Source organism: Pempheris klunzingeri, chromosome 4, assembly GCF_042242105.1.
Source record: "Pempheris klunzingeri isolate RE-2024b chromosome 4, fPemKlu1.hap1, whole genome shotgun sequence".
NCBI classification, from domain to species: Eukaryota; Metazoa; Chordata; class Actinopteri; order Acropomatiformes; family Pempheridae; genus Pempheris; species Pempheris klunzingeri.
Genome location: NC_092015.1, coordinates 797,009 through 808,177, shown reverse-complemented (window position 1 = coordinate 808,177; position 11,169 = coordinate 797,009). Strand labels below are relative to the sequence as shown.

Below are 11,169 nucleotides of genomic sequence, written 5' to 3'. Positions count from 1 at the left end.
CCAAGTGATCTCATGTTTGATCCGGTGATCCGACATCAACAGCAGAGACTGGAGGACATTTTTACATCAACATCACAGCACAGGAAAAATAAAACTACACTGTTGAGGAAAAAGTTCAAGACGTCCAAGAAACTAAAGAAAAGCCTTCAGAGATTTTCTCACATTCTCAGAAAACCAAGTTTTTAAAGTGAAGTCGAAGTTCAACTGTGAAAAACTGTGAAACAGGTTTAACAAAACTTTATGTACAAACAAGACGTGAACAAAGACAGTGATGGAGTGTGTGTGTGTGTGTGAGAGTGTGTGTGTGTGTGTGTGTGTGAGTGTGTGTGTGTGTGTGTGTGTGTGTGTGTGTGTGTGTGTGTGTGTGTGTGTGTGTGTGTGTGTGTGTGTGTGTGTCTGTGTGTCTGTGTGTGTGAGTGTGTGTGTGTGTCTGTGTGTGTGTGTGTGTGTGTGTGTGTGTGTCTGTGTGTGTGTGTGTGTGTGTGTGTGTGTGTCTGTGTGTGTGTGTGTGTGTCTGTGTGTGTGTGTGTGTGTGTGTGTGTGTCTGTGTGTGTGAGTGTGTGAGTGTGTGAGAGAGTGTGTGAGTGTGTGTGTGTGTGTCTGTGTGTGTGTGTGTGTGTGTGTGTGAGTGTGTGTGTGTGTGTGTCTGTGTGTGTGTGTGTGTGTGTGTGTGTGTGTGTCTGTGTGTGTGTGTGTGTGTGTGTGTGCGTCTGTGTGTGTGAGTGTGTGTGTGCGTCTGTGTGTGTGAGTGTGTGTGTGTGTCTGTGTGTGTGAGTGTGTGTGTGTGTGTCTGTGTGTGTGTGTGTGTGTGTGTGTGAGTGTGTGTGTGTGTGTGTCTGTGTGTGTGTGTGTGTGTGTGTGTGTGTGTGTCTGTGTGTGTGTGTGTGTGTGTGTGCGTCTGTGTGTGTGTGTGAGTGTGTGTGTGTGTGTGTGTGTGTGTGTGTGTGTGTCTGTGTGTGTGATTGTTAATACTCTTTGTCCTACAGAGACACTGAGGATCCATCAGACCAGAACCTGAACCCAGGATACAGAGGCTCAGTGAAGGTGGTCCTGAAGGTGTGGAGGTGGATCAGTGAGTCAGAGGAGACTCTGTAGAAGGACAGAGAGCCGGCAGGACAGTCCAGGTACACTGCTACTGTACCAGAGGAGGAGGAGGAGGAGGAGGAGGAGGAGGAGGAGGAGGAGATGGTTGTTTTTTTGTCATTGTGCCTGACAGAGTAACCATCACCTGAACAGATCAGACTCCAGGACTGATCATTATATCCAAACACACAGTCATCAATGTTTCCACTCCTCTTGATTCCTCTGTAACTCACAGCTACATCCACCCCTCCTCTCCACTTCACCTCCCAGTAGCAGCGACCAGTCAGACCTTCTCTGCACAGCAGCTGAGGACAGTAGTCCTTAAACCTCTCTGGATGATCAGGATATGGCTGCTCCTTCTTCACCAGTGTCACCGTCCTGTTGTTGTCAGACAGTTTGAGGAGTCTGTTCACTGTGTTTGTGTCCACTGAGAGTTCACAGGAATCTGATGGAGAGAAGAAGACACCAAACAGCAGCAGGTTATCAGTTAGTCACAGTCACTTAGTGAGACTGATTGATTGATTGATTGATTGACCTGCTGTCTTCTTTAATGTAGCACCAGAGTGAATTCTGCCTTCAGCTAACTATCAATGTGGTACTTTTGGTTTTAGTTATTAAGTACAAATTGCACTTCTGGTTAGATGCCAAACTGCATTTCATTGCCTTGTACTGTAAAGGTGTAATGACAATAAAGTTGAATCTAATCTAATCTTAATTATTGATCACAATTCCAAATTGATACTTTAGTATTTTATGAGACTGAATCAATTAAAACTTTTTCCTCGTTTATCGAGGTGGACTTTATACAAAGTTCCATTGATTTAAATAATTATTGATTATCTTTGATAGTTATTAATTATTTCTGAGCCAAATTGACCCATTTGTTAATCCCCAACACAGTCATATTGATCAGTGTCAGTCACATTGATCAGTGTCAGTCACATTGATCAGGATCAGTCATATTGATCAGTATCAGTCACATTGATCAGTCATATTGATCAGGATCAGCCACATTGATCAGTATCAGTCGTATTGATCAGTCATATTGATCAGTATCAGTCAGGCTGATCAGGATCAGTCACATTGATCAGGATGAGTCACATTGATCTGTCACATTGATCAGGATCAGTCACACTGATCAGTATCATATTGATCAGTATCACTCACATTGATCAGTATCAGTCACAACATTGGTTATGAATTAGCTCTATATAAAGAAAGGTTGATTGATAAAGACGATTAATTGCGTCTATATTTATTAAATGTTCATAAGTCAAAGAAACAAAGTGACAGGTTGTCATCTGTAGCTGACTAGAAGGCTGCAGTGTGGAGTCTGTAAATATCTTTAAACATCAGATTGTGAGCTGCTCTGTTCTCATGAATGAGTCTGAATCCACACTCACACTTCCTCAGACCAGGTTTCAGCCTGTGTTCTCCACCATGGTCCATCCTGCAGGAAGAAACAGTCAGAGGATGAAAACAGGAACATTTCATATAGAGATGGTTTGTCTCAGTATTATTACTGAACATGTTCTGCAAATAAAACACAACTTCCACAATAAAACCTGAGAATATATCAAATGAATCTACAGAGAAATGAAAAGTGTTTGTGAACGTCTTCCCAACATTAAAACTTTCAAACTGATATTTGTGAATCCTTGAATTTCAGACAAACGTCCCACCAAAGTAAGAGCACGCCGTCTCTACGAGCTGTTGAGAAAACAACCAGCGATAAATGATGCGTTCAGTGTTTCATCACGTTAATGTGACGCTGATTATTAGTGTGTGTTCATTTGTTCTGGAGACGTTCTAGCACACACACTTCTGTCTGAGGATGCTCGTGGGCTTGTGCTGCTTCTTCAGAAATACTTCTGCTTCTGACGCAGCAGCACAAGGAAGCTGGACGTCTTTCCCTCCCTTATCTTCATGTTTAACCTTCAGTATCTAGTGAGGACTGGAAGCTGCAGCAGCGACAGCAGGCGAGCAAACAGCTGCTGTGGCCTGTTAGCAAAGACGTTTAGCTCAGCATTAGCTGTCTAATGCTAGCTTGGTGCTAGCTTGGTGCTAGCTTGGTAGCTAAGGGAGGTTAACTAGACTAGACTGGCGTTTGATTAATATTTTGAAAAGATTTTCAAAGTTACTTTCAATGTAAAATATTTCCTGTTACTTTTATTTGAAAGTCATAAGTTACTTTACAATCTCACTGCCTGTGTAGAGTAATGTGTTACACTACTTGTTACACTACTTTTGAATTATATTGTTTTTATTTCTGAAATCTGTGTTTTCTGATCCTTGTTATATTTGCAAAATATTTGAGTTTACAAATCTTTTTTGTATTTGTGGAAGGTGTTTTATATTTATAGATTACACATTCACACACAGATTGTTGAGCTGTTCACACAATTAATATTGGGACACATTTTTCTCTATAATTAGTAACAAGAAAGCACCAACACCATGTTGTGGCTCTGTTCATACCTGAGAGTGTGCAGTCTCCACTGTGGATCCTCCAGTCCATCAGACAGCAGCTCCACTCCTGAGTCTCCTGGATGGTTGTAGCTCAGGTCCAGCTCTCTCAGATGGGAGGGGTTGGAGCTCAGAGCTGAGGCCAGAGCAGCACAGCCTTCCTCAGTGACCAGACAGCCTGACAGCCTGGAATCAGGAAAGAGTTGGTACAATTTCTCAATGAAAAAGGAACTGCAAGAAAATCCACACCTATTCTCAGACTGTTCTCATCACCAGCTCATCAAATGTTGGAGTGTAGATAGTGAGAAAGTCTTCATAGGAAGGGGGTCAGATTGGAGGGATGGATGGATGAATCGGTCAGACACTGAACTTTCAGCCAGGAGACAGTTTCATCCAAACCATCTTTTAACCAGGTGTTCATCATTCTTGCCTCATGATGAAGGTCCAGTAGACCTGTGGCGAGGTCAGAGTCCTGTGAATCTCATACAGATGCTAAACAGAGGTCAGCATTTGATGACATGGGAGTGAGAAATGTTTGGAGTGAAGGGCCAGATCAGTGTTTCTGAACATCTAATGCTGCAGCTGAAGGGTGCCTTGTGCGTCAGTACCAGACGCTGAGGGACGTGTCTTTGACGACCTGCTAATGAGAACAAGTTGGTATCTACTGAGTCTCTGGCTCAGAGACATACATCAAAAACAGGAAGCCACACAAACACTGATGCAGTTATACAAACCAATAGAAACTATTCAGAGTTACAGTTACAACTCCTTTCCTGTTCTGTTTGTTTGGAACCATTTTTCAGAGAGTTATATGAGAAGATGTGGAGTCTTCTCATCAACATTAACCTGAGTGTAAACCAACGTTTTAATCAACTGATAAACAGCTGATCTCTGACCTGAGAGTCTCCAGTGTACAGTGTGGACTCCCCAGTCCAGAAGACAGGAGCTTCACTCCTGAATCCTTCAGGTTGTTATCACTCAGGTCCAGCTCTGTCAGACTGGAGGACTGGGAGCTGAGAACTGAGGACAGAGCTGCACAGCTTCTCTCAGAGAGGTTACAGCCACTCAGCCTGAGGAAGAATCAGAAATACCACAAGCAAAATGTTTCACTTCACATCTTTAAACTTATTGGATAACATTGATTCTTGCTGTGATCCATCCACCTACAGAGCTTTGCTGGAGGCTCTGACCACTGGCAGCAGCCTCAGAAGAGCCTCCTCTGAAGCAGAGTATTTCTTCAGGTCAAACACGTCCAGATCTTCTCCTGATGACAGTAAGATGAAGACCAGAGCTGACCACTGAGCAGGAGACAGTTTATCTGTGGAGAGACTTCTTGATCTCAGGGACTGTTGGACCTCCTCCATTAGAGAACGATCATTCAGTTCATTCAGACAGTGGAACAGGTTGATGCTTCTCTCTGGAGACAGATCCTCACTGATCTTCTCCTTGATGTATCTGACCGTTTCCTGATTGGTCTCTGACCTACTTCCTGTCTGAGTCAGCAGACCTCGTAGGAGATTCTGATTGGTCTGCAGTGAAAGACCCAACAGGAAGCGGAGGAACAAATCCAGGTGTCCATTTGGACTCTGTAAGGCCTTTTTTACTGCAGTCTGGTAGAAATGTGTTCGTTTAGTTTTGGCTCGTAGGACAATAGACCACCAGGATGCTGACTGTTCTTCTGACAGCAGATTGACTCCAGACTTGATGAAGGTCAGATGAACATGAAGAGCAGCCAGAAACTCCTGAACGCTCAGGTGGACGAAGCAGAACACCATGTCCTGGTACAGTCCGCTCTCCTCTCTGAAGATCTGTGTGAACACTCCTGAGTACACTGAGGCTGCTCTGATATCGATGCCACACTCTGTCAGGTCTGATTCATAGAAGATCAGGTTCCCTTTCTGCAGCTGCTCAAACGCCAGTTTTCCCAGAGACTCGATCATCTTCCTGCTCTCTGGACTCCAGTGTGAATCTGTCTCAGATCTTCTATCATACTTGATGTTCTTCAGTTTGGTCTGAACCACCAGGAAGTGGATGTACATCTCAGTCAGGGTCTTGGGCAGCTCTCCTCCCTCTGGGTTCTTCAGCAGAACCTCCAGAACCGTAGCAGTGATCCAGGAGAAGACCGGGATGTGGCACATGATGTGGAGGCTTCGGGACGTCTTGATGTGGGAGATGATTCTGTCGGCCTGCTCCTCATCTCTGAACCTCTTCCTGAAGTACTCCTCCTTCTGAGGGTCGGTGAACCCTCTGACCTCTGTCACCATGCCAACACACTCAGCAGGGATCTGATTGGCTGCTGCAGGTCGTGTGGTTATCCAGAGGCGAGCAGAGGGAAGCAGATTCCCCCTGATGAGGTTTGTCAGCAGCACATCCACTGAGGTGGACTCTGTCACATCAGTCAGGGTCTCATTGTTGAGGAAGTCCAGAGGAAGTCGACACTCGTCCAGACCGTCGAAGATGAAGACGACCTGGAACTCTTCAAACCTGCAGATTCCTGCGTCTTTGGTTTCACTAAAGAATCGATGAACAAGTTCCACCAAGCTGCACTTTTCCTCTTTCAGCACATTCAGCTGTCTGAAGGTGAAAGGAAACATGAACTGTATGTCCTGGTTGGCTTTGTCTTCAGCCCAGTCCAGACTGAACTTCTGCGTTAAGACTGTTTTCCCGATGCCGGCCACTCCCTTTGTCATCACTGTTCTGATTGGTTCCACTCTTCCAGGTGGGGCTTTGAACACGTCCTCACACCTGATGGTTGTTTCTGGTCTGTCTGGTTTCCTGGAAGCTGTTTCAATCTGTCTGACCTCATGTTCATCGTTGACCTCTGCAGCCCCCCCCTCTGTGATGTGGAGCTCTGTGTAGATCTGGTTCAGCAGCGTTGGGTTTCCTGCTGTAGCGACGCCCTCAAACACACACTGGAACCTCTTCTTCAGGGTAGACTTGAGTTTACTTTGGCATGCACGAGCAAGAGTCTCTGAAAAAACACCAGGTTGAATCAGTAAGTTGATGCACATCTGATGGAAACATTTCAGCATTGATGCAGAGAGACGTCATTGATATGATACAAATATTTCAATCAATCAATCATCTCAAGCTCTTAAAATCCTCTTACTGCTCTGCAGACGCTCAGCCAGCTCCTCCTGCTTCATTCCCCTCAGGAAGTCCACAGTGATCCTCAGAAATGCATCTCTGCTGCTCCTCCTCTGCTCTTCATCTTCACTCTCACTGTCGAAGCTTTCTGAATAATCTGAACTTAAAACCTCCTGGAACCTTTTCAGCTCGTTTGTCACGAAACTGAAAATGTTCTTTTCAAGCAGCTGGAAAAAAGGAAAAATAACAATTACAATTCAATCCCAACTTGTTGACCACACCACTCTGTGCCTTTCTCATCCCTCTGGTTCCTGTGGATCCTGGTCCTGGTTCTCCTGTTGTGGTTCTCCAGCTTCATGAATTACTGCTGCGGATCACTCATCACGTTTTTCAATGCTACCATAATGCTAATTTCTTGAATCCTTCATGTTGAATCATTGGTCTCTAAATGAAAGAGTTTGTTCTGAGCTGCTCTTTATGGAAACAGTCTGAGAGAACACTGCTATGAACTGGAGCTATACAAAGATTGATTGATTGATCGACCTTGAGGTTGACCACTTTTTATAAACCCATGTCTGTCAGTCTGTTTCCACCCAGAGGACCCTCAGGTTTGCTCAGTGCAACACATCACATTCAGACTCCTAAAACTTGTATCTCATTGACTGGTCAGGTCAGTACAGTTTAGATGGTGGTGCCAGTTTTTATCTGTATTTATTCTGGATGATTCCTACTGTGGGAACTGACCTCCAAGTTCCAAAGCTGGTGGTCAGAGATTCTCTAAGAATCTCCTTCTAATTCAAAAAAACGTCTTTGTCACAGCTGTGCAGGTAGCCGCTTATCCTTTGTCACCAAACACCTTTTCCACCATCCTGAATTCATGCAGCATTTCTATGGCCGCCCTGAGGCCGACCAGGGCAAGTTATGACCCACGGGTCAGATCTGACCCACTGAAAGGTTCCATGTGGCCAGCAAGGCCTTCATGAGCACTTATATTCTAAAATTTTGGAATTAATATCTAACAAAAACAGTTATCACTACTTTTAGATTCATTTGATGAAGTTAATTCATGCACTGAAAAAAGCTCATTTTTCCAGGGGAAGATTTAAAACTGATTAAAACTGTTCAAACTGATGGGTGTCTGGATTTGGCAGGAAAAAAGCTGGACTTCTAAAGAGGATTCAGGATGAGAAAGTCAACACAGATGAAAACCACAGACATGAAAACAAAACATCTTACTGGCACAATGATCCTGATGACAGTTGTTAGAAGCTGAAAGGTCGCTGACAGGCGATCAGCTTCACTTACAACGTGTTGAAGTCCGTCAGTGAGCAGATCAGTGACCCAGTTTATATGATAGGAATCGTGTTCCTGCACGTTCCTGCCTGTTTATTCGATGTTTTGCAAAAAGTCTCTTGGGAGAACTGAAGTATTGATCTGTTTTTCCTCCATCTTTTTTCCTCCTTGTCTTGTGAGGGGCTCCAAATATTTCAGATATGGCAATAGTGACATGATATTTTTCAAGAGTTTCTTAATCAACGGAGATGAACCTCATCGTAAATAGAATTACTTAATACTTATTTGGGAACCTTCAGACACGTTGTTTGGCTAAACACTGCTCCTCATCCCCTTTCCCTCCAGCCGAGATCATTGAGGACGATCTAGACTTCAACCACCTTTTATGTCACATCATTGAACTGTTATCATTTCATCTGTTGCAGTCATCAGTAGAGGCTGTGCTTGTTTCTCCACTCACCATAAATATGGAGTCCAGGTCTGTGTGATGCTGCAGCACAGATTCACCACTGGGAACATCTAAGTTATCCTGATGAACTCTGTGGAGGAAACACAAAAACATACCTGAACAGAAGCCACCTTTAAACACAGAGTTTACTAAGTGCAACAGGAACATCTGGTCTCTGCTGTTCTGGACTTCAAAACAACACACACTCTGACATCAGTCGTTCTGTTAGAAGATCAATGATTTATTGGGTAAAATGCTTCAAAAGCTTTCCTGGAAAGACCAAGAAACAAGGAAACTATTTTATGTTGTTGTCAGTAATGTTCTTGAATGACATGTTAATGTTCTTTAAACCAGCTGAAGCAGCTTCTAGTTTCTCTGCTCCTCACCTGTGGAACAAGCTTCCTGAACACCTGAGCTCTGCTAAAACTGTCAGCACATTTAAATCAGGCCTGAAAACATCACTGTTTGCTGCGGCTTTACGATCACAGAGCTACACGACTTTAATAACTTTCAGTTGGAAATGCATCTTCTCTGAAGCTTGAACTGTTTTTCTTCTGCTTCTATTATCTTCTACATGTTATTCTAATGTTTCTGTCACAGTTTTATTGTGTTTTATTCCCTGTGAAGCACTTTGAACTGTCTGAAAGGTCCAGTTGTTCTTTAGTGACACGATGACTTACTGTGTTTCAGAGGAAATTCGTCCTTTGAAAACAAAAGGAAAGTCCATAGAACGGTCACTCCTGAGGGACACACAGCTGGGTCCAGGTCCAGGTCCTGGTTCTGGTACAGGTCCAGGTCCAGGTCCAGGTCCTGGTCTGTGCTGCTTCTGTGGACTTCAGCACACACAGAGCTCTGAGTGAGAACAATGATGGTGTGCTGAGCTCTGACATGGAGAAGATGGTGGACGGTTACAGATCCTCATCTCACCTCTGAGCTTCGGTCCGGCCGTCATGGTCCCCCCACAGGGTGGTTTTAGAGGGGGGGCCTCCCTCCTCACACTGATCCATAGCAGAGCCCCCACCTTCACACTGAGAGCTGCTCTCCTTCACTGTCCAACCAGGTCTGACAGTATTTTCTGGCTCTTACTGCTGTTGGTTCCACCTGAAGACGTCACAGTGAGAATAATAACATGCACACCGTTGTTCTTCAGCTCAGATAGAAATTATTGACAATATTTGCTCCTGAAAGCAGAAACACAAATGAAGCAGCCAGTGAAGAAACATTTCTCCAGTGGAGTCAAACAGTGACCACAGTGATCCTGATGATCAAACATTCACACATCCCTCTGGTCGGATTCTCACCTGCTGAACTGACTTCAGGTGGACTGACGGACGCTTTCCACCTTCATGAGGAAACACTGGGAGAGAAGAAGCTGCTCATTCCTTCCTGGTCAGTCCTGGTGTCTGTGTGCATCTGATCTGAGGACGCCGTCACACCCTCATACCTTCAGAGTCCAAGTCTGACAAACACCAGTGACGTCAAAACTGGTCCAACCGGTGGCAGAAACCCAGTGAGAGTCAGAGGGAGGAGCCACTGATCAGATGGTGTAGTTCTCCTACCTGTCCACCAGGTGGAGCTAACTGACCGTCTGATGGACTACAGATCAGCAGCAACATGGATCCTGGAGCCCTGAAGACAGCAGTTATTAAAGCTCTCTAGAAAAAGCCTGATCTAGACGCCTCAGTGATAAACGACTACAGACAAACATCAGACTGGTCTTTTGTGGGAAAGGTCATTGAAAGGGTTGTTTTCCTGCAGCTTAACACTTTCTTGGTGCATAATAATCCCTCAGTCTGGTTTTAGACCACAGCACTGAGGCTGCACTAGTTTTAAATGACATCACCTGAGTAGCCACACATGGAACATTTCATTTACAATTTTAATCTGAAATCTTTGCATTTGATACCACAGGGAGCAGTAGTACTCGCAGTACTAGTAGTACTAGTACAGGAAGCACTAGTACTATCAGTACTAGTACAGGGAGCAGTACTAGCAGTACTAGTAGTACTAGTACAGGAAGCACTAGTACTATCAGTACTATTACAGGGAGCAGTAGCAGTAGTACTAGCAGTACTAGTACAGGCTCTCGGCTCCAAACACTGAGCGGTACAGCTGAACCGACGTCACTGTGAGCAGCAGCAGACTTTGCTGAGATGAAGATCAGTAACTTGTTTGGATAAAGTTCAATATGTCAGTTTTTAAAGTCCAGACTTTGTGGTTTTGGTCAGAAGCTTCAGAGCCAAAGTAACATCAGAGTGAAAGAGGAAGCTGAAGTGGTTTCCTGTTGCTTTGGAGCCGATAGTTCAGACAGCTGAAACTTTGACGGGCTCTCAAAGAGGACACACTTCTCCACCTTCTGATGGTTAAACTGTGTAGAAAAAGCTGAACGTGAGGACGTTCAAGGGGCTGAAGAGAGGAAACTGTTGAAGCAGCAGAAAGGCAGAGGCCGTCTCGCTGAAAGAGGAGGAAGCAGAAGCCTTTCAAAGGGAAGAAGAAGAGGATTTTAACAATCCGCCCACAGAATTCTATGTTTAAAAACCCTGAAAAAATGTGTTTCCAGCAGAACAAACTGACCTGCGGTCTGGTTCTCTGTAGATCTACCGGGCGGAGAACCCCTTCGATAGTGATGTTACGTGCTGTGCCGATGCTTCGAAGCACGTCGAGAAATCCAGGAAGTCTTTTATGAAGTGTGTCACGAGGTTTGCTCCTTTAAGGGCCAGTGACGTCACAGATGCCGTCTGAAGCCTCGTGGGTTCAGGAAGTGGTTCGAGTGTTGGTGTGATTTATGAACA

The 11,169-nt window shown here is 44.6% G+C and overlaps 1 protein-coding gene across 1 annotated transcript; it reads right to left on the bottom strand.

Moving 5' to 3' along the window:
• Positions 1 to 222: 222 nt before the first annotated feature.
• Positions 223 to 9,800, bottom strand: LOC139199771 (NLR family CARD domain-containing protein 3-like). Its single transcript, XM_070828924.1, has 10 exons — positions 9,679 to 9,800; positions 9,305 to 9,478; positions 9,058 to 9,210; positions 8,390 to 8,468; positions 6,659 to 6,863; positions 4,717 to 6,520; positions 4,446 to 4,619; positions 3,562 to 3,735; positions 2,487 to 2,533; positions 223 to 1,528 (listed from the first exon to the last, which is right to left on the bottom strand). The coding sequence occupies exons 2-10, from the start codon at positions 9,382 to 9,384 to the stop codon at positions 981 to 983; spliced, it is 3,264 nt and encodes a 1,087-aa protein (XP_070685025.1). The 5' UTR covers positions 9,385 to 9,478; positions 9,679 to 9,800; the 3' UTR covers positions 223 to 980.
• Between the last annotated feature and the right edge of the window lie 1,369 nt (positions 9,801 to 11,169).

Bases quoted from the DNA above. Each gene is read 5' to 3' on its own strand.
- LOC139199771 (XM_070828924.1), bottom strand. From the start codon at position 9,384: ATGGATCAGTGTGAGGAGGGAGGCCCCCCCTCTAAAACCACCCTGTGG. The intron at 8,469-9,057 runs GTAAGTCATCGT...TTTCCTCCACAG, and splicing joins CGAATTTCCTCTGAAACACA to AGTTCATCAGGATAACTTAG. The intron at 1,529-2,486 runs GTGAGTGTGGAT...TCTCTCCATCAG, and splicing joins GAAACCTGGTCTGAGGAAGT to ATTCCTGTGAACTCTCAGTG.